At 40.4% G+C, this 23,026-nt stretch overlaps 1 protein-coding gene, 1 non-coding gene and 1 pseudogene across 3 annotated transcripts in view; 2 read left to right on the top strand and 1 right to left on the bottom strand.

Annotated features, from left to right (window-relative positions):
• Positions 1–707: 707 nt before the first annotated feature.
• Positions 708–779, top strand: TRNAA-CGC. The gene has a single exon. It is a non-coding gene; the product is annotated as a tRNA-Ala (tRNA).
• An 11,128-nt stretch (positions 780–11,907) lies between these two features.
• Positions 11,908–12,799, bottom strand: LOC122725520 (annotated as a pseudogene).
• A 2,659-nt stretch (positions 12,800–15,458) lies between these two features.
• The window catches only part of LOC122752962 (zinc finger protein 286A-like), a 105,499-nt gene continuing 97,931 nt past the window's right edge, over positions 15,459–23,026 (top strand). Inside the window, exon 1 of one of the 2 annotated variants that reach the window (XM_043999991.1) lies at positions 15,459–15,823. In XM_043999991.1, coding sequence (XP_043855926.1) covers positions 15,657–15,823 — 167 coding nt within the window. In that variant the 5' untranslated portion in view covers positions 15,459–15,656. The remainder of the gene's footprint in view (positions 15,824–23,026) is intronic. The other variant, XR_006356227.1, reaches the window with a different exon arrangement.

Genomic DNA, 23,026 nt, shown 5'->3' with positions numbered 1-23,026 from the left:
TTAGATACATTAATAAATATTATTTTAACCAATAAAGTCTCCAAAATTCGCTTCTGTCAGAAAAAATGCCATTAGATTTCTCAACCCTCCAACTTAACATCTCAAGGCTGGATCTGCCTTATGCACTGTTCCTTGTAGATAAGGATTCAGGCCTGCCATTTAGGGATGAGCAAAACACTCCCCTAGGTTTTGCACTTCGGAGAAAAAGACTAATTCTTCCTCAGTGAGTGAGCAAGCAAGAACCCCTGAAGACCTGTGGTCAGGACCTTCCAGCTGTTTATAACTGTCCAGAAGCCTGGGTCTGCGGAGACTGTCATCAATCACGTTTACAGACAGGGACCTTTGCCCTAACACTTCTGAATTTGGGGGAGCTCTTCCTACTTAGTAGGAACTTTATTTTCATAGGTTTTCAGGGAAAGGGCCGGAAAAGAGAGAGAAGATTTAGAGGAAATCTTGTGCCGAAAATTTCCAGGGAAGACAGTACCCTAGAGATCCTTTGCGGGGGGGGTGAAGGGGGGAGGAGAGGAAGGTTGGGATTGCTAGGTTGCTCCCTATATTCCAGACGCAATCACACCTTTCAGTTTCGAAAATTGATAAAAGAATGCAAACAGCACTTTCTCTTCTAGTGAAACCGTAAAGATCTGGCAGATATCACTAAACGTGACTTAGTTCCAGGAAGGCTGACTAGAAAGGCTACCTAGCAGCTCGGGGATGTAGCTCAGTGGTAGAGCGCATGCTTCGCATGTATGAGGCCCCGGGTTCGATCCCCGGCATCTCCACTTAACATTTTGCAAGTGCAGCAGGGTCCCTCTGCTAACGTATACTGTGCTATACAACCTAAGCTAAGAAACACGCAAAATGAAACTCAAGAGCCCCGCCCCCTACTGTAATTCACTTACCCTAACCCCAACAATTACAATGTGGGTACACGTACACATCTCGAAGTGTTTAGAGGTACCTGTGCTCGCAGATGCGTTGTGGGTTGTTTGTTTTTTTTTTTTCCTCCCTTCCCCGCTTCTTCCGGGTCCTCCGCACTCTGCTCTTTCCCTCGGCAATGCTACCTCATTAATCATGCTGTCCATAGCATTGGGAGCAGATATTGTCCCTTCTACCTTTGAAACTCCTTGGAAGGGAAGTATGGGCTTCCCAGACGGAAATAATCTGACTACCCAAATTGAAGAAAAGGAACGCTGGGTGGGGAGGCAAGAAGGGTGGATTTCTGAAGAGGAAACTAATAGGGAAAATAAACAATAGGAATTGTACCTTGACCCGCGAAATTTTGGAGTTCGTTTAATATTCAGCTGCTTTGAAACTCGTGTGTGTGTGTGTGTGTGTGTGTGTGTGTGTGTGTGTGTGCGCGCGCGATTAAAGCTTTATTGATGCTTTTCCTTTTGTCATCAAGGTATTTTCTGGTTATTCACCCCCGCCCCCAGGAATCTCTGACTCTTCTTGCCTTGAAACAAAGAAAAGCAACAAAGCAAAAAAACACCCAAGTACATCTGATAGCATTCTTTTACAACAGCTGCTACAGCATTCTGCACTCGTGGTCTTCCACTTCTCCAAAGAAAGTAGGGAGATGTACTTTTTAATAAAAATGTAAATCTATTAGAGATAGTGTTTTTAAAAAATATTTAAACTTAACTTGATAGTGTCAACATTGCTTGTCTGTGTCCCCTTCTGAACTTCTTTATTCTTCCTCCTGTGTATTTTTATATTTCATTTAAGCTTTTGGGTGTGTGTTTTTTAACATTGCTATCACTATTCTCTATTCTTTGCAGCTCCTCCCCTTCTCCTTCAATAAAAGCCCTCTCTTGAAACAAATATAGTTAAGCAAAACATGTGTGTTGTATTGGTCATGTCTGGAAATATATCTCATATTGGAAACTACTTAACCTAATCTTAAAAAAAAAACCAGTGGGTTAAAGAATAAGTCTTAGAAACAATAAGCAATTTTATTATATATAATTCTATAATGAGACAACATACCAAAACCTGTAGGATGCAATAAAAGCAGTAATCAAAGGAAAATTTATGTCTCTAAATGCTTATATCAAGAAAGAGCAGGGGCAGCTAGGTGGCGCAGTGGATAAAGCATCGGCCCTGGATTCAGGAGTACCTGAGTTCAAATCCAGCTTCAGACACTTGACACTTACTAGCTGTGTGACCCTGGGCAAGTCACTTAACCCTCATTTCCCTGCAAAAAAAAAGGAATTAAAGAGCAGACCAATGAATTGGGCATGCAATTTTAAAAACTAGAAAGTGAACGAATCCCCAATTAAACCACAAATTAGGAATTCTAAAAATTAAGAAAATCATTCACTTAATATATAAAACTAGGAACTGGCTTTATGAAAAAAGCAATAAAAAAGATGAACCATAGGTTAACATGATTAAAAAAGAGAAAGGAGAAAACCAAATCACTAGTACCAAAAATGAAAAGAGTGAATATACCACTAATGGAGATGCAATGATTAGGAGTTATTTTGCACAATTTGATGGGTATGAGACTCTTTAAATTTGCGTTTTCCTATTAATGACTTGGAGTATTTTTATATGTTTTTTGATAGCTTGGATTTATTCCTTTGAGAATTGCCTTTTCAGATTATTGAACCAAATAGTCCAAAAGCGGCCTATTTGGGGATAGTTCTTGTTCTTTAGGCAGCTAGGTGGCAAAGTGAATAGAGTGCCAGGCCTGGAGTCAGAAAGACTTTTTTCTTCCTGAGTTCAAATCTGACCTCACAGACCCTTACTAACTATGGTACTCTGGGCAAGTCACTTAACCCTGTTTGCCTCAGTTCTTCCTCTGTAAAATGATCTGGAGAAGGAAATGGCAGAGTACTTAAGTATATTTCTCAAGAAAAAACAGTCCAAAAGTGTCTGAAGAGTCAAACACAACTGAAAAACAACCTGTTCTTATAAATGTGCATATGTCTATATCTATATATCTTTATCAGAGAAGTTTGTAGCAAAGATTGTTTCCTAGTTAACTCATTCTCTTCTCATTTTAACCACACTGGTTTTGTACAAAACCTTTTCAATTTTATGTAACCAAAATTGTTCATTTTATTTCTTGTGATCTTTTGTATCCTGAGTTGATCAAAAGTTCTTCCCCTATCTATAGTAGTAAAAGATATCCCTTTCCCTACTCTTCTAATTTGTTGCACACACACACACACACACACACACACACACACACACACACGTCAAGTATCCATTTGCAGCTTATTGTGTGTGGCATGTATGGTGTGAGATGCTGATCTAAGCCTAATTGCTTCCAGACTGCTTCCCATTTTTTCCAGCAGTTTTTGTTATATTACCCCAGTCCTTACCCAGTAACTGATATTCTTTGCATTCAGTTGTTTTGAATCTTGTGTGCTTAAAATCTGTTCCACTACTCCATTATCCTATTTTTCAACCAATTTTAAATGGGTTAGATGATCATTGTTGCTAGTATTATTTGAGATCTGGTACTGCTAGTCCCCCTTCTGTCTTACTTCCCCCCCCCCCATCCTTTCCCTTAAGATTCTTCACCTTTTGTTCCTTTGCATGAACATTTCGTTATAATTTTGTCTAGTTCTCTAAAGGAACCTTTTGATAGTTTGAACCTATATGCATAAAGCCAAATGCATAGGATTATAAGTGACTTGCCTAGGGTCATACAGCTAGTGTTATGTGTCTGAGGCCGCATTTGAACTCAGGTCCTACTGACTTCAGGGCTGGTGCTCTATCTGCTGCACCACCTAGCTGCCCTATAATATTTTTAATATCCTTCTGTAACCTCTTGGTAAACATTTTATTCAGTACTTTTGTATCAGTATTCATTAGAGACATTGGTATATAGCTTTCTTTCTCTCACTTATCTCTTTCTGTCTTAGTTCTCTATTTCTGTTTTTGCAAGTAGTTTAGGTCCTGAATCATTTTCCTTTGGAGTTCATTTATGGCTTTTTCAATTTCTATCTCAGAAAAAAAGTTTAGGTCCTGAATCATTTTCCTTTGGAGTTCATTTATGGCTTTTTCAATTTCTTTTTTTCTGAGATAGAATTAATTATATTCTCTATTTATTGTTTTGATAATCTGAGCATTTTTTACATTTTCCATTCATTATCAGTTTGATTAATTTTTTATAACAAAGCATGTAATTAGAAAAAATTTTGAATAGTTTCCTTTATTTTCTCTTCATTTGTTTTGAGTTCTCCTTTTTAATCTTTGAGATTGTCAATTTACTTTTCTTCTCTTTTTTCTTAGCAGGTTATCTGTAAATAACAATATGTATAAGAGATACAAAGAAACATGAGAAGTCTTAATCAAACTTAAGTGGAAAGAAGTAAGAAGCAGCAGGAAAAAAAACATGCACAATGGCCACAATAATACAGGTAATACACCAAAAAGCAGCCAAATTGATTAATTGTAATGACCAATTTTGGTTTATTAGAATAGATTATGAAACATATCTCCCTTCTCTGGGTAGAGAGGTAAAGGACTGTGGACATGGAATATTGTATATAGATGTAGCTGGCCAGTTTTTCTTAATTATTTTTCTTCATTAGAAGTGTGTATATGAAGAGGAAGTATAGATTATATTGAGAGAAATTAAAGGCTTCAATAAATCTTTTTTTTTTTTTGGCAGGGCAATGAGGGTTAAGTGACTTGCCCAGGGTCACACAGTTAGCAAGTGCCAAGTGTCTGAGGCTGGATTTGAACTCAGGTCCTCCTGAATCCAGGGCCCGTGCTTTATCCACTGCGCCACCTAGCTGCCCCTAATAAATCTTTTTTTTAATTAAAAGAAATAACAGCTATGTCACTTACCAAAAACAGTTGTCACTTTCACAAATCATGCAGAGATCACCACCACCCAGTCTGTAAGGTGGAAACTTTGCCCTGAGAGAACAGTCTCTGTGATCACCATATCTCCCCTGCCAAGTCACTGTGAAATAGTAAACTAACTTGGAATTCATTTTGTCATCATCTACCAAATGCTGCACACTCAAGATGTCCAACATTTTTTGAAAATCTCTTTCCCCTTAAATGTAAAAAAAAAGGAGAACAAAAAATATTCTCTAGTATTTTCAAATCGATTTCCATGAAAATTTTCTTCTTTTCTCCCCAAAACAGCCCATTATAGAAATCAATCGATAATATGCTTTTGTGTACACAATTGATATAACTTCCTGTTTCTTTCAAGGACAACATCCTCCTCTCTGTTACACAGGTTCACAGACCTCAGTATCATCCTCTTGACTCCTCATTCACATTCACCTTACTTATCCAATCACTTGCCAAATCTTCTCACTCCTTCCTCCACAGCTATTACATGTCTTTTCCCCCCTCTCTGCTTTTCTCTACTCCACCACCCTAGTTCAGACCCTCATCACCTGAATTGTTGCAATATCATCCTATTTGCTCTTCCTACCTCAAGGTTCTCCCTTACCAGAGCCATCTTCCACACAACTATCAAAATCATTTTCCTAAAGTGTAGGTCTGATCATGACACTCCTCTATTCAATAAATGGCAACTCTCTATTTGCCTCTAGCTACAAGCTATATTTCACTATTAAAGCCTTTCATGACCTAGGTCCAATTTATTATTTTTTTCAATCTTATACATAACTTCTCTTCCTACTCTATGGTCTGGTCAAACTGGCTTACTTGCTTTTGCTCAAAAATGGTAGGTATAGGGGCAGCTAGGTGGCACAGTGGATAGAGTACCAGCCCTGGATTCAGGAGGACCTGAGTTCAAATCCGACCTCAGACACTTAACACTTACTAGCTGTGTGACCCTGGGCAAGTCACTTATTCCCAATTGCTTCACCAAAAAAAAAAAAAAAAGGTAGGTACACCATCTCCTGACATGAACTTAACACCTCTTAAAATCTCTTATTTCTTTCAAAACTCTGCTGGTTACACCTTCTATATGAAGCTTTTCCTGGTCCTCACAGACACTAGAGTCTTCTTATCTCAGGAGAGATAAATCATACACTAAGTCTGAGACCACATTTATTGACTACTATGCCACCTCCTATTTGGAGAGTTGAAGGGGATAAATATACTTTGCTCTTCTTTCTTAGAGTTCAAAGCTTATGAATTAATAATAGTAAATGTGTTCTGGTCTTCTAGAACAAAAGGGAAATTGCGATTTTTACCTCTCCTCATTGGACTAGGATCATTGTACAAGGCACTAAGCATATTTTACATCTATGGAGCCTCACAGAATAGAGGAAGTTGACGGAGCTGCCATTTCAGGGCTGGAAAGACTGGACACTGGGGCTACTGATTTCCAGCTGATCCTGTATATCCTCCAATAAATATCTGTAGCCTTTCAAGTTAGTCACTAATCAATAAAAGTGTATTAAGCACTTACTATGTGCCACACTGTGCTAAGCTCCTAGGATACAAAAAGACGAAAAACAGTCAGACCCTGCTCTCAGTCTAATGAGGGGTCACAACATGAAAACAACCATGTACAAATAAGCTATATATAGGAAAAATTATAAATAATCAACAGAAGGCCAGCACTAGAATTAAGGGGATCAGGAAAGTCAGATAAAGGTGGGATTTTGTTTGGAATTCGAAGGAAGCTAGTGAAGCCAGGAGGCACAGATGAGGGAAGATGGTATTCCAGGCATGGGCAACGGTCAGTGAAAATGCCCAGAGTTAAGAGATGAAGCAGTAGAATATCTGTGTGGTTGGCCATCTAATGCGGAGATATATCTACATCTTATATATACATAATAAGCCTGTGTGTGTAATGGATAAATATCTGATTTGAGATTTGGCTCACTCTATCTCCAAGGGGGATGAGTAGGAGAAGAGCTATGCCACATTGCCAGTATGTCTTTTGGTGGACTGGGGCAGGCAGGATTCAAGACTGCTGGGGCTCAGCAAACTCTCCTTCACTTTCCTGTCTCCAAGAGGGTAAGAGGGTAGAATTATATCTATTTTACACATCAAATATCTGTATTCTTGGGATATGATAGATTCCTAACAAAAGGCATTTTTCCTGATTTTTCTCAAGGGGAGAAAAGTGCTTAGGCCATCCCCAGCTTAGCTTCTTCCCACCAAACACTAACTATCTACATATGAAACCTGAGTTCCAAAGTCCTTAAGTATGAGACTGTCTCTTCATTGGTTGAGATCAATGTCCTGCACCTTTGTAAGGGGTCAGGCAGAGTTGGCAGAATGGGAAACCTCTAGTCTTCCAGTTTCTTCAAGTCTTTGCACTTTCTTCCAGGTGAAAAGCCTTGGGTGCTGCAGTTGTTTCAGGTAATGCTGGTTTCTAGCTTCAAGAGAGAAGATGGGGGCAGCTAGGTGGCACAGTGGATAAAACACTGGTCCTGGATTCAGAAGGACCTGAGTTCAAATCTGGCCTCAAACACTTGACCCTTACTAGCTGTGTGACCCTGGGCAAGTCACTTAAGCCTCATTGCCCCCCACCACCACCACCAAAAAAAGAGAGAAGATGGATGATGCAACCCCACTTCAGGTTGCTGAAAGAAATGTTATGGGAAGAAACTGAGATTAGATGGGATCAGCTGGCATTCTCTTTCAAGGTCCTATCCCTAGCATGCTACACTAAGAGACTTTGGAGAACTTCCCCTTGGGTGAAATTTAGGACTCTCTCTTTTGGTTGACCTCACTCATTCACTCTATTGTCTGGTATATATTCTCATATGTATGATTTTTCTGATTTCTAGTTCTGCTTTCAATTTGGAGATTTATTTGCTAATTGCTATGTACATTCATTGTGAACTAGTATTTGATGGGAAAGATATAGATATAGAATTTGGGGTCCTGCTTCCCCCACTAATGAAACAGCAATCAGAAATTTAGCGTGAACCTGAAAACCATATCCCCTAGACTAATAAATATTTAGGGGAACAGATAGATGTAATTCAAGCCTAGTATCCTCTCACTCTGAGGATAGTAGAGTGACCAAATTTCTGATTCCAATCTACTGCTCTCCCTTCTGGCAGGAATGAATGAAAATCTCCCTTGGAGAAAGTTATGGGGAGAAGAGGCTAGAGATCTATATCCTGCTTGCCTTTGAATCATACATCAACACCCCCATGCTACATGTGAGACTTGAATGAATTCACTTTTTCATGTTACATGTGAGAGACAGCTTTCAAAAGACCATCCCAAATAACTTGTAATTTTTTTAAAAATCAAAGTAAGTGGGGCGGCTAGGTGGCGCAGTGGATAAAGCACTGGCCCTGAATTCAGGAGTACCTGAGTTCAAATCCGGCCTCAGACCCTTGACACTTACTAGCTGTGTGACCCTGGGCAAGTCACTTAACCCCCACTCCCCCACAAAAAAAAAAAATCAAAGTAAGCAGTAAAGAGAAATTGGAGTGTTCTATAGATAAGAGTAGACAAAAGAATACTCTAGAGTAGATGTTTTTCCTCCTGTAAGCCCATCTACTTTTGATGTAGGAGGTAAAAAAAAGGGTTAACAGAAAAACCTAAGACCTGAGTTCTAATTTAGATCTGAGCTCCAAGAGGGGCTATAACTTACAGACCCCAGTTGTGAAAGGGATTAATGGATAACTTAAGACTTGGGCCTTCATCAATATAAGTCAGGGCCTAGGTTCTTGTTAACTGGTACCTGGAAATCTGCTCCTATTAATTACCTCCATTAATCACCACTCATAGCAAAAACATAAAGAGGCAGGTCATAGAGACCTTAACTACAACAAAAACATAAAGAGACAGGCTATAGAAACCCTAATTGATAAATGTTAATACCCAGAAACTAGGCCTGGGAATGAAAAACATAGGGACACTCTGACCTTGGCAAGCTGAGGAGACATGCACAGAAAAGGCCAAATTTGTCCCCAGCTCACCTTATGACATGTAAACCCCCAAAACGCACCTCCACAGAAAAAGTTACCACCTTGGGGGTTGGGTTAGGTTCCCAGAAACTCCAAATTAGGGTAGGCCCTCCCTTGTACCTCCCTAAGGGGGAGATTATTATAATGAGACTGATAATCAATTTATCCATCCTATAAATATAACTATCTTTTCTTTCCCTATTCAAGAGATACCATTCCATTTTTCTGGTTCTCTCCCTGTGGTCAACAGTCTTTCAATAAAACTTGGGAAACTGAGTCACCGAGTCTTGTAATTCTTTTGGGGTGACTCACAATCAATTTGATCACCTTAATTCACTTAAATCACCACATCACTTTGGAAACACCACAAATGCCTTCTCAAAGTCCTTCTAGGATCTTCTTACCATTTGGAACTCACAAGGTCACCTGAACACTTCCAACTCAAGATACACCTAATATGAAAAAAGCAGAGACAAAGATTGCTATGTGTTTATGGTTGGTGGAATTACTCCCTTTCTGGGAGTAATGTTTTTAAATGTATAAAACGAAACACAGGATTACAAAGAAAGCTAAATATTAGTACCAAGCCCTAACCCCTCCCCACCCCACCCCCCCAAAAAAACCTCTGGGAGCAATACTCCGTTCTGACTAGCAATGTCTATTCATCCCCTACCACCAAGCACTCCTGAGAATGTCTGCTCTGGCCAACAGTTTCTAACTGTCTCTGTTCCCAGAAAGGGAGAGCTCCAAGGACACTTCTGCAACTCCTCCCTTCCTGCAGTTCAGCAATTCTAATGACGCTACAGGTGACTCAAAGAGATCTGCTTTTCTAGGAATGTGCTATCACTTTGCAATAAATAACTTGTGAACTACCCCTCTGTTCCTAGCTGCCCATCCTGAGTGTATATGATCCCTGTTTGTAACCCCACCTCCCTGAACTTCCCTGTTTTAGTAATACAGTGCATTGTTATAAATTGCTATTCTTTGACCCTTAATTTACTTATTTTACTGATTATCTTGTTCTAATTTTTATACAGGTTTGACATTGGTAAAACTAAAAATAATAATAATGCTTTAAGGTTTGCAAAGGGCTTTACATGTTTTTCCTTTTGTTTATTGTTGGGGTTTTTTGGGGGATTTTTTTTGTGAGGCAATTGGGATTAAGTGATTTGTCCAGGGTCACACAGCTAGAGTCAAGTGTCTGAGGCCAAATTTGAACTCAGGTCCTCCTGAATCCAGGGCCAGTGTTTTAACCACTACACCACCTAGCTGCCCCTGTCTTTCATTCTTGTCTCTGCCTATCCAAATTCTTCCTTTGTAAAAACTAATCTGACTTTAAGTGGTTAAATGGAACTGAGGTGCTTGAACCCCTAAAATTGAGCACAATACAATCAGTGGGGGGTTAGGCCAATGGCAGAAATGAAAGATTCACCCTCCTTCAACCCCTTAAGGGCACTGGAGAAGCCTGGAGGAGGATCAGAAAGGTAATATACCTGGGGCAGCTAGGTGGCACAGTGGATAAAGCATGGGCCTTGGATTCAAGAGGTCCTGAGTTCAAATCTAGCCTCAGACACTTGATACTTACTAGCTGCGTGACCTTGGGAAAGTCACTTAACCCTCATTGCCCCCCCCAAAAAAAAAACCACCTAAGACAAGAAAGGTAATATATCTGCTCCTCAGGCAATGAGGACTAGCATACTATTTTGAGGGTGGTAGGGAAGGATACATTTGTAATGCTTTGCTAAGCAATGGAAATATTGAGGCCTTCGAGGTCTGCACAAGCACAATGGGTACAGTCTGAGGAAACCACTTGGTTGGTGGGTTAAGGACAGTGCTACCTAGTAGCCAAATCATGTAGTTCATGCCCAACCTGGTTGTGAAATGTTGCTTTTCTGCAGGCTTCAAAAAACAGCTAACATAGTACTTCATAGTACCTGTGATATTCAACAAGGCCATATGGCCTTTACTCCATTGTAGCATACTAATATGCCATTAATAAACATTTGATTCAGTAATGAATGTGAAAACTTCTCAGAAAATTTTCTTTTGAGGGAACTAACAATGGTAGTAATGTAGGAGGGGTTAACAGACAAACCTAAGACCCCAGCTCTAATTTAGATCTGAGCTCCAAGAGGGATTCAGACCCCAGTTCTGAAAGGGATTAGTGGATAATTTAAGACTTGGGCCCTCATCAAAGTCAGGGCCTAGGTTTTTGTTAACTGGCACCTGGAGGTCTGACTCCTATTAATTACCTCCATTAATCACTACTCATAACAAAAACATAAAAAGGCAGATTATAGAGACCTTAACTCCAACAAAAACATAAGGAGACAGGCTATAGAGGCCTGAGAATGAAAAACACAAGGACACTCTGACCTTGAAAAGTTGAGGTAACATGCGCAGAAAAGATCAAATTTGTCCCCAGTTCACCTTATGACCCTTAAACCCCCAAAACACACCTCCACAGAAAAAGATACTCGCCTTGGGGGTTGGCTTAAAGCCCCAGGAACTCCAAATTAGGATAGGCTCTCCCCTGAACCTCCCTAAAGTGGAGATTATGATAATGAGGAGATGATCATTTATTTTCTAATTATAAATATAACCATTTTCATCCCCCTATTTGAGAGACACCTTTCTCCTTTGGGTGCTCTCCCTGTGGTCACTCACATTATTGCAATAAAATGGGAAACTGAGTCTCTGAGTCTTGTAATTCTTTGTGACGCCTGACAATCAATCTGATTAATTAACCCCCCCTCTCCATCAGTAGTACTGTCAGAAAATAATACTGGAATTTCCCATTTGGTGAATATAGGAAGGCTTTTTTACATTCTTTCAAATACAAATATGTCTTTTTTTTAAAAGACACATTTATTCAGCATCATGATCAAACTCTTACATTTAGCAATCAACAGTATGGGTACAAAAAAAATCTACATTAAAAACTCTTTGATGGAATGCTTTACATTTTCCACAGAACAGAACCTAAAATAACCTGTTATACAATTAGTCATAATTAGGCCTGGTGTTTTTTTGTCCAGACACAAAAAGTATTGTCTAAATTATATCTTCTTGTAGTAGCTTGGCCCTGCCACCACAGTTCACAAATCTGTTGTAACCTGTAGCTTCCCTGTCACTTCTCTGGCTCTCCTCTCCTGCTAAGCTTTGTTTCCTAACAGCAATTAAAATCTGCCACTGCTGTTACTACTGCTACTACTGAAACCACCATAGCCACCTTGGTTATGTGGTTTGACAAAATATTTGCCTCCACCATTAAGTGCCTGAGCTCCTGCCTCCAAAATTTCTTCCCTTCATGGGACCAAAGTTTGAAGATTGATTGTTGTAGTTGCCAAAATCATTGTAGCTTCCACTACCTCCAAAGTTTCTTCCATTATTTCCAAATCCATTATAGCCATCTCCACTTCTACCATATCCTCTATCACCTTGACTGTCAACAAAACCACCACAACCAAAGTCATCATTTTCACCAAAGCCACCTCCACAGTCACCACCAAAGTTTCCAGAATCACTTTGGCCTCTTTGACTAGATGAAACACTGGCCATTTCTTGTTTAGACAGGGCTTTCCTTAAAGTTGTGGCCATTCACAGTATGGTATTTTTGAAATGACAATCTTATCCACAGAATCATGGTCATTGAAAGTAACAAAAGCAAAAGGCCCTCTTTTTGCCACTGTTTCAGTCAGTCATTATTTCAATCACTTCAGTTTTTCCATATTGTTCTAAATAGTCTCTTAAGTGATGCTCCTCAGTATCTTCCTTAATGCCATGAACAAAGATCTTTTTCACAGTTAAATGGACACCTGGCCTCTGAGAGTCCTCTCTGGAAACAGCTCTCTTTGGTTCAACAACTCTGCCATCAACTTTGTGAGGTCTTGCATCATGGCTACATCTACCACTGTGGCATAGGTAACAAAACCAAAGCCCCTGGAATGTTTGGTTTTAGGATCCCTCATTACACAGTCTGTAAGTGTGCCCAATTGCTCAAAAAGGCTCCTCAGTCTCTCCACCATTGTCTCAAAGCTCAGGCCTCCAATGAAGAGTTCCCTAAGCTTCTCAGGCTCCATGGGGGACTCTGACTTCAACACAACAAGAGTGGCAGCAGACTTGATCCTTCTCCAATGGTGTTGAGGATAGAAGAGCAACTTATAAAAGCTAGTTGTATGCTTGTAAATATTTGTTGTAGCTGTTATTGTTCAGTCATTTCAGTCTGACTCTTTGTGAACCCCAATTGGGGTTTTCTTGGCAAAGATACTGTGGTGGCTTGCCATTTCCCTATTGACATAGGCTTAGAATGACATGGGCTTGGAATCAATTAGAGGGGGCTTCTCCTGTGAGAAAATGGACTCAAAGATGGCCAGATAGCAGGACAGACATGCCAAGAAAGTAAATGGAGAAAAAGGGTTTATAGCAGGAATGTTGGTTTGGGTGTTTCTACAAACCGGAGATAACACCAAAGGTCAGGATCAGCATTTCAAAAAATCCCCCTCTACTCTCAGGAATATGACAAGCATCTAAGCTTTCTCCACCCTACCCCCAAAAAAGAACTTTTCAGTTTTCAAGTGGTACCCCCCCATCTATCCTCTGTAAAAAGCCTTGCCTGTTCCACTGTCTTTTGAAAGTCTCTGGCCTTCCTCTAGGTCACTTTCCTAGCTCAACAAATAAAAGACTATTTTAATTCTAACTGGACTGTGTTCGAGAATGTAATTCTTTATTGAGGAATACGTAAGGACCACCACCTCTCACCCATAACACGTATCCAGCTCGTTTTACAGATGAGGAAACTGAAGTATACAGGGTAACACAATAAGTGCTTGGGGTTGGATTTGAACTCAGGTCTTCCTGATTCCAAGTCTGGTGTTCTGTCTAAATAACCTAGAAAGAGGATGTTCTTGGCAGTCATTAACCTGAGCCCAGAGGAGAGAAACCTAACAACTGACATTGGTAGAGGGGTCATGGTGAAGGGATATAGGAATTATTTACAGGTCAAAAATCTCATCAGGTAACTTGTCATATATCTTAAAGCTGCAGTTAGAAAATCATCAGTACTCATTCCATTCAGTTCTTCCTATTTGATCTTTTAATGTTCTTCATAAATTTTCTCACTTTTCTCCCTAAGACAGTATCTGTAGTGCATATTTATAGACTCTCTCAATTAACAGATTAGGAAACTGAGTTCTAGTGAGGTGAAATGACTGAACTCCTACAGGGTTTGAAGCCACAGCTACCTCATGTCTGGCCAGACCACTTGAAAATACCTCATAAAATGTAATCATTTAATGAATGTTAAATAAACTCTTTTCAGTACAATCTTCAGTCCTGCACCTTGCTTTTAGAAATTTCATACTCAGGGGCAGCTAGGTGGCGCAGTGGAAAGAGCACCGGCCCTGGAGTCAGGAGTACCTGAGTTCAAATCTGGCCTCAGACACTTAACACTTACTAGCTGTGTGACCCTGGGCAAGTCACTTAACCCAAATTGCCTCACTAAAAATAAAAAAAAAAAAGAAATTTCATCCTCCCATCTAATTCCTAATGGCTTTAGGCAGAAAGATCACCAATTGTTCCAGCATAAACAGTCTTTGAGCCTGCTTCTTTCTGTGAGTATCCAGCCTCTGAATTTCTGGAGTTATACTAACTTGGTAGTAGAATCAATCAATCAATCAACATTTATTAAGCCTCTATTAAGTGCTCTATTAAGGTACAATGCTTAGTGCTGGAAATACAAAACGAAGGAAAAAATAGTCCCTGACTTCAAGGAACTTACAGTTTAATCGGGAAACAATATGCAAACAGATATGTATGTATGTGTATACAGGATAAATAAAACTACATTAAAATGTTCTCCCTCTTAGAGACGATTTCTGCTCTAGGTATGGATTCAAATTCCACCTGTTAGATCACAGGCAAATCATTTACCGGCAGACATTCTGGGATTTGCGGTTAAGACGGACAATCATTCCCTTTTACCCCAAGAGTGGTTTGGCTCATCCAAATCTTTGTGCCAAAAGACGAACTGTAGTCTCATCTGAGAGTTTTGAAAAAGATGCAAATAGTTTGTGAGAGGACATATTGTTAAGAGGAAGGAATTGGAACAGTAGAAATACCCACCCAAAATAAAGCACACCTAACACCCTAGGGAAGAGACAGAGAAGCGTAGGAGGGATTCAAAGCCGCCTCTTTCCAAAGAGGAAGCAGTAGAAAGAACCTAGGACAGGCTGGTCAGCGACACCCATTGGTGTGACATTTAACATTCTGAATCTCCGTTTCCCTTAAGTATAAAGTGCAACTACAATGCCTATTATCTTAAGTTATTTAAACACAAGTTGTTAGCTTCATCTTGTTCCAATGGGACTAAGGTCTGAGAGATCTGAGAGTTTGGGGTTTTGTTTTCCTAGCTAGTAACGCTCTGGGGCTTCTGCGGAGCCGGCCGGAGCTTAGAACCCCGTGTACACTTTTTTATCCAGGGATGTGGTAGAACGAAAGCGCCAGGAGGGCACACAGTTCCCATATGCCTAAAAAACCCTCCCACTTCAGCTCTGGGATTCAGTTCATTTCCCCGAAAGCTTCTAGATCGGTCTTGCCTTTCCTCTCGTCGAACAACAAAGCCAGGAGGAAGAGGCGCAGCCTGGGGGATTTTGGGAATCGTAGTTTTAAATGATCCGGCTTCACAATCTGTTGCTTGATGGCCTCGGGTACCTGTGGACCCCTCTGGCCCCGTCAGAAAGTGTATTCGGGCGTAGGCGGGCGTGACCTCTAGGGCGGCGTGGACGCTCTTGGTCCTTCCACCTTGCCTCTCTTTGGGGGAGGGGGGAAATGGGGTCCTTATTTAATCCCTCCTCCTGCTGCAGGAGGCTGCGTGCTCCTGGTCCGGCCCCCACATTAGGGGCTAGGACTCTGTACGGGGCGCGGCACTGGACTAGAGAGGGTTGGCACCGCGCTTTCCCGAGTAACCGGAAGAATTTTTCGACTGTGCGCGTGAGGTGGGTGAGTCCGCAGCCCTGGGGACACCGGTATCCGCCTGAATGCTGCTGCCTGTGGTTCCTGGCCACTCCCCTGCAGTGCCCTACTGCGATCTTGGCAGGGGTGGGGAGCAGTAGAAGGAAGACAGACTCATTCTGGGGAACCCGACTCTTCTTTTTCTTTCCTTTTTTTTTGGGGGGGGGGCATAGTGTTGTCGCAACTAAATCCCTCCTTTTGTAACCAAAACCCGAAGCCTTTTGGATGCACCCTTACGAGACCGAAAAGTGGAAAAGAGCCAGCCTTCTTTCCACACACCCCCCGCCCCAGGCAATGATAATCAATTAGTGCTTTTGTTCTGTTTTCTAATGAACTATTCAATCATACGTATTTCCTGGTGCCCTGAAGGACTTCACTTTCTGGTTCCTAGGAACGTGTGTGTGTGTGTGTGTGTGTGTGTGTGTGTGTGTGTGTGTGAGAGTATGTGTATGCGGGTTTAAATAAACCAACTGGGCCTCTAAGCTCTTTTGACCACAGCTCTGCTACTCTGCTGCCTGATACCCATTTTGTGCATATTCCGAGTGTTTCCATAGTTCCTGTGAGGTTAAATGATGACTACTTAACTTCTTCCTTTTGACCCTTTCATTTAGGATTGCACCTGAATCTTCTCCAGGTTGGCTTTAGGACTAGCACCAGAGTGAAGGCACCAGTTGAAAGAAAACTACCTTTTTGTCTCTCGGGTTTAAGCTCCCCTGGAAAAATGATAACCGTAACATGTATAACAATGTAAACTAATCTAAATTTAACCTCCACTTTACAGGTTAAGAAAGCAGGCTCAGAAATAGTCTCACAACTAGATTTTAGAACTCCAGTCACCTGATTCATTCCATTTTGATAACTATTTTTTGATAACTATATTTTGATATATTTGATAACTATATTTTGGAAGTGGTGAATGGAGAAAAGTTTCTTCTTGGAGCAGAACTTAACCGAGTTTAAGGGGTTCTCGTTTCAGGAGGTGTTCAGGCATTACTAGCTTTGAGGCTTTTAGATTCCGGGAAAAGCAGTTTGAGGCTTGTGTAGTTTGTGACCTTCTAATGTGGCCATTAGGAATGTGGTGGGGATATGATATACAGAAAGTAGTGAGGAGGTACTAACTCTGGAAGGAAGCTTTGACCCAAACGCTTGAGAATAAAAGTGATGAGGCAGGACTGATCTCTACAGGAGTGGAAGTAGAAGGTAGAATTTATAGAAAGGTATCATCGATAGGAACATAGATCCTAGATTTAGATCTAGAAGAGACTTTATTGATTATTAAGTTCAACTGGTATATTTTTCAAATGAGCAAGCTGTGGTCCAGAAAATTAATTGTTCAGCACTAGGTCCGACTCCAAAATCAGTACTCTTTTTGAACCTGAGACCCCATAAAACATCTTCTAGCCTATTTCTCCTTTTTCCCATTACCAAAGCATTTCCTATTAAATGTCCCTAGAGTATAGATAGGAGGATGAAGTCTAATTTTCCTACTCTTAAATAAATCCTCAAAGGACTTTTCCTCTTCCCAAGTTTATACCAATTCAATTTTTTTAAACAATTGGTTTGTGAATCATTAAGCTACCTATGTGTGTATATAGCAGTCAGTATTTCCCTTGTTTTTCTCTCTTAAATCTTGTGATTTTTATGAGCCCTATGGAGTAGCATAGGACAAGTACTTGCTACCATATTATCGCAGCTAGATTTAGAACTCAAAGGATTGTAACAGGATCCTGATACTTTCAGAAATTAAGTGACTTAAGGTCAGATAGTTACAGTGTTCAGTAGTGAAGCCAGAAGAGGGCCCAAATCTGTTCTGTATTCTTTCCAGTGGGCCATATTATCATTTTCATTTTTACCTAAACAGTCTTATTGTAGAAAGATGATTCCCCCATAAACTGAAGCAGACAACTTCAGTTTTTTCATTAAATGATGTGATTGGAGCAGAGACAGTGAGTTACTCCAGATTTCATAGTACATCAGGAAGGGGCAGGTAGGTGATGAAGGGGATAAAGCACTGGCCCTGGATCCAGGAGGACCTGAGTTCAAATTCAACCTGACACTTGACACTTACTAGCTGTGTGACCCTGGGGCAAGTCACTTAACCCTTGTTGCCCCACCCCACCCCCACCCCCCAAAAACAGTCATCAGGAACAGAGATCTGAATTCATTTTTCCCTGGCCCCTACATCACAGTTTTACAACTCAGAAACTGCCATGAGCACATCAAGAGTTGCACCTTTTGCTTTCAGTATCCAAGCCATGTTGCTCTTGATCTTAGAAAGGACTGGGGCTGTTCTTGGCTACTTCTTCCCCAAAGGAGCTGAATGTCATTCAAAAAAAACCCAAAAAAATTGGAGCAGTCAGGGAGAACTTAAAACTAAACCCTTGTCCTGATTTCCATTTTAGAGTCCCATTTGCTGTGAAAGAATCTGGATCCCAGGTAGTGATGTTTGTTGTGGTCCCCTGGGCTTGGGAAGAAGAGGCGCTCCTGGCTTCTTTTTGATTTATTGTTCCCCATTGTGTGTGTGTGTGTGTGTACACTTCTTGCCCAGTACTTTGGGAGCTTTAAGGCAAAGATGATCTACTTTCATGATTCTGTTATGGACCTGGCTACCTCATTTGAATGAACCTGGGTATCCCAGAAGTTTTGTGGGGTAAATCAAAAGAACCCTCTCCCTGAGAAACTTAACCAAAGGACAGACACACCTAAAGAGATAAGTGGCACTGGATCAGGACTGAGTTAGCTCCAGGACCCCCACCCTTCATTCCAGCTTCCTTTGTGGCATGAGGAGGACAGAGATGGCTTAAGAGATCGGGAGGTGCTCCTCACCCAACTTCCCCCAGCCACCACCAGAAGGGGATGGTCCTCCTCCAATAAGAGAACTTTCCAGTCAGATGATCACTCCATCAGTCCTCTATAAAAGTATTTGCCTGTCTCCTTGAGAAGATGTCAGAGCCATGCCTCTGTGCCTTGCCTTCTCCCAGAAGTCCAAGGATTTCTCTCTTGATTTCCTTTCCCTAGCACCCTAAATAAATCATTATTTTATTCTAATTGGATTTGTGTGCAAGAGGGTGTAATTCTTTAAAGAGGAATTTTTAAGAACCCCTAACCCAAACCCCTACCTTTATCCTTTATCCTTTCCAAGAAAATGGAATGGTTATTTTGTTTCTAACAGGTCTTAGCTAGATTGGAGTTTCTTCTCTCTTGCCAGAGATACTGTTAGCTCTTTCTTGTGATCCTTAGGTAGGGACACAAAGTAATTTGTATATTCTATGATAGTATTTGGTTTAGCTTTATTCACTACTTGATGTACAATTCACTAAGGGAGTTGGAAATGATAACCTCACTGGCCTTTTCTTTGAAACATAGACTTTGGCCTTTTTTGATGACAGAGGGTTTGGATATGAGGGAATTGAATAAGAAGGTGTGAATTCATTTCAGCAAACGTTTTTAAAATAGCCAAAATTTGCAAAAGCCAAATGGTATCTGCCTTCAATTATCTTAGATTCTACTTGGGGAGTTGGGAAGGGATACATGTACACAGATAAGTAAATACCAAGTGTACACAAAAACCAAAGTGATTTAAGGGGGAGCAGCTAGGTGGCGCAGTGGATAGAGCACTGGCCCTGGATTCAGGAGAACCTGAGTTCATCTCTGGCCTCAGACACTTGACACTTACTAGCTGTGTGACCCTGGGCAAGTCACTTAACCCCAATTGCCTCACCAAAAAAAGCCCAAAAAACTAAAGTGATTTTAAAAAGAATGGAGAACTAATAGCTTGGGTGGGGGAGGGGGGAAGGTGTGCATGTCAGGAAAGGCCTTCTGTAAAAGGTGGCATTTGAGCTTTATTTATTTTGGACAGCTAAATGGTGAAGAGGAGAGAACACCAGCCTTAAAGTTAGGAAGCCATGAATTCAATTCATGAATTCACACTTACTAGCTGTGTGACACTGGGCAAGTCACTTAACCCCAATTGCCTCACTAAAAAAAAAAAAAACAAACCAAAACAACAACAACAAAAAAAGCAAAAAAAAAAAAACCCTCTATAGAAATGGGGCAGCTAGGTGGTGCAGTGGATAGAGTACTGGCCTTGGATTCAGGAGGACCTGAGTTCAAATCTGGCTTCAGACACTTGACACTTACTAGCTGTGTGACCCTGGGCAAGTAACTTAACCCTCATTGCCCTGCAAAAAACAAAACTAAAACTCTATAGAAATTATAGCTATTATTTTTTTTCTTTAGAAATAACTTGGGTCTGGTCTGCAGAAGATGTTGAAATTGGTTGATTACTTGAGTTCAGGAGTTCTGAGAATCAGTAAGGCTCAAGTCTTGTTGGCACCAGTGTGATGAGTCCTCAGATGTAGGGGCCTAGCCTCAGATGTAGCAGTGAACTAGCCCAGGTTGGCTTTCAGGCCAGTCAATAGTGAGATCAAACATGTGAATGGCCACTGTATTTCCAGCCCTGGGGAAATAGGGATACCCAATCTCAAAAAAACAAAAACCAGTTTCACTTTTTTTTTTTGCAGGGCAATGAGGATTAAGTGACTTGCCCAAGGTCACGCAGCTAGTAAGTGTCAAGTGCCTGAGGTTGGATTTGAACTCAGGTCCTCCTAACTCCAGGGCCAGTGCTTTATCCACTGCCCCACCTAGCTGCTCCTCCCTTTTCTTCTTTTAAAGCTTTTTTTGGATGCTTTTTATTTTTACCTCACACTCATTTCCAAATGTGCCTCCTCACCTCATCCACTAAGTAATTATTCCAAAAGTTAAAAAAAACAAAAACCATCAGAAATAGTTCACCAGAGCCAACTAACACATCTGCTGCATTTGATATCATATGCAACATTTTTTTCCCCTGTAGTTTGTTGCCTCTTTAAAGAAAAGAGGGAGGTGCATTTTCTCTTTTCTTCTCTAAAGTTAAATGGGTTATTATGATTACACAATGTTTAGTTTTATTGTTCTTTCTGTTTATATCGTTTATATTATCTTCACTTCTGAATATATCCCTTATCTCTTATCCAGAAGGCTATCCCCTGAAATAATGAATAAAAAATAAAGAAAAAAAGTAGCAAAGCTAACATATCAGCCAAACCTGACAATATGTACATCTGAAAGGAGAAAAGTGCATTTTGTCATTTCTGGTGCTGAGCTTCGTCATCATAATTACTTAATGTTAAATTTCCTTTCTTTATTCTTTCCATTTACACTGTTGTAATCATTTGGATATTTTATTTTTCAAGTTCTGCTTATATCACTCTATCACTTCATATACATTTTACCAGGTTTCTATTAGATTTTTTTAGTAACCATTTCTTATAGTGGGATAACTTTCCATTACATGCTCATATTACAATTTGTTTAGCCATCCCACACTTTGTTTCCAGTTTCTTGCTGTAACAAAATCACTACTATGAATATTTTGGGATATGTAGGTTCTTTATTTTGTCTTTGATTTACATAGGATATATACCTATGAGATAATCTCTCAGCCAAATTATGTAGATATTTTTGGTCACTTTTTAAAGACGCATCTGGTTGGATTTGAACTCAGGTCCTCCTGAATCCAGGTCCAGTGCTTTATCCACTGTGCCACCTAGCTACTCCCTCAAGAGAAAGAATATAGAGAGGAGGCCTCGGATTAGAGTGTGGAGGGAAGCCCACAGGAGAGTGATGATGATCCAGCAAAGGCTATTGAGGGAGCAATCAAATAATTTTGGTAAGAAAGAGAAAGGGGAGAAAGTCAAAGACTACTGGGAGAAATTGTGGGAGGAGGACTGAAGACCAGGTATTCAAGCATTAAGAGATTGTTGGTAACCTAGAAGAGAACTGCTTTGGTTAAGTGGTAGAGTTTGAATAAGAAAATGGAGATAAAGTATAGCACAGTAGATAGAGGGGTTGACTAAGTCAAGTAAAGGCTCAAGTAAAGGAAGAGACAGGGCATTTGTTCGAGGGAGAACTAGTGAATAAGGACAGATTAAAGATAAGGGAAATGGGGCAGCTAGGTGGCGCAGTGGATAGAACACCGACCCTGGATTCAGGAGTACCTGGGTTCAAATCCGGTCTCAGACACTTAACACTTACTAGCTGTGTGACCCTGGGCAAGTCACTTGACCCCAATTGCCTCACTAAAAAAAAAAAAATAGAAAGATAAGAGAAAGAATAAATTTATTTTTTGGGGGGGGGAGGAAGTAATTTCCCATAATTGACTTGAGGGGATGAGATTGAGAGCTCAAGTGGAAGGGTGGAGTTTAGTAAGGAAAAAGGACCATAAGAGACTTGAGTAAAGGAGAGAATGGGGAATGAGGAAAGAAAAGACAGTGCTGGATTTAGTCAGAAGACCTGGACTTGAGTTCTATCTCTGTAACCTGGACCAAATCAGATAGCTTCTCTGAGCCTTGCTTTCCTTGTCTAAAATGAAGGCACTGGATTAGGTTTTTTTTTTTTGTTTTTAGTGAGGCAATTGGGGTTAAGTGACTTGCCCAGGGTCACACAGCTAGTAAGTGTTAAATGTCTGAGGCCAGATTTGAACTCAGGTCCTTCTGAATCCAGGGCCAGTGCTCTATCCACTGAGCCACCTAGCTGCCCCTGGATTAGGTTCTTTTTAAAGTCCTTTCACCTTGGAATCCATGATTTTATTTATTGGAAGTTTTTACTACAGGTTATCATTACTGGCCTATGGATTGTTAGATTATTTTTTGGCAATTGCATCGTGAATGAATTGTGGAATTTTATCAATAATTTTTTTCTCCATTGATCTAATCATATGATGGGTCTTTTGATTTTTAAAAATACATTGCTGTGTTTTGTTAGCTAATGACTTATTTGAGATTTGCATATATATTAATGAAAGGATTGGTCATTTTTTTTTTAGTGTTATCTTTGCCATATTTTAAAGTCAATAACATATTTACTTCTTTTTTTTTTTTTTTGGCAATGAAAGTTAAGTGACTTGCCCAGGGTCACACAGCTGTTGTCAAGTGTCTGGGGCAGTATTTGAACTCAGGTCCTCCTGAATCCAGGGCCATGGCTTTATCCACTGCGCCAACTAGGTGCCTCTTGGATCATAATTTTGAGTTCTTTTTAGAGGTCCTCCTTTTTCTGGCTCTTTTCTTTTTTGTCCACTTTGGTTATTTATGTAATCTTCTCACTTGGTCCAGGCATTAGAACTAAGCTCTGTTGCCTCAGAACATACA

This window comes from Dromiciops gliroides, chromosome 4 (assembly GCF_019393635.1).
Source record: "Dromiciops gliroides isolate mDroGli1 chromosome 4, mDroGli1.pri, whole genome shotgun sequence".
Taxonomy (NCBI): Eukaryota; Metazoa; Chordata; class Mammalia; order Microbiotheria; family Microbiotheriidae; genus Dromiciops; species Dromiciops gliroides.
Note: the sequence above shows the minus strand (reverse complement) of the source record. Positions and strands in the feature narration are given on the sequence as shown.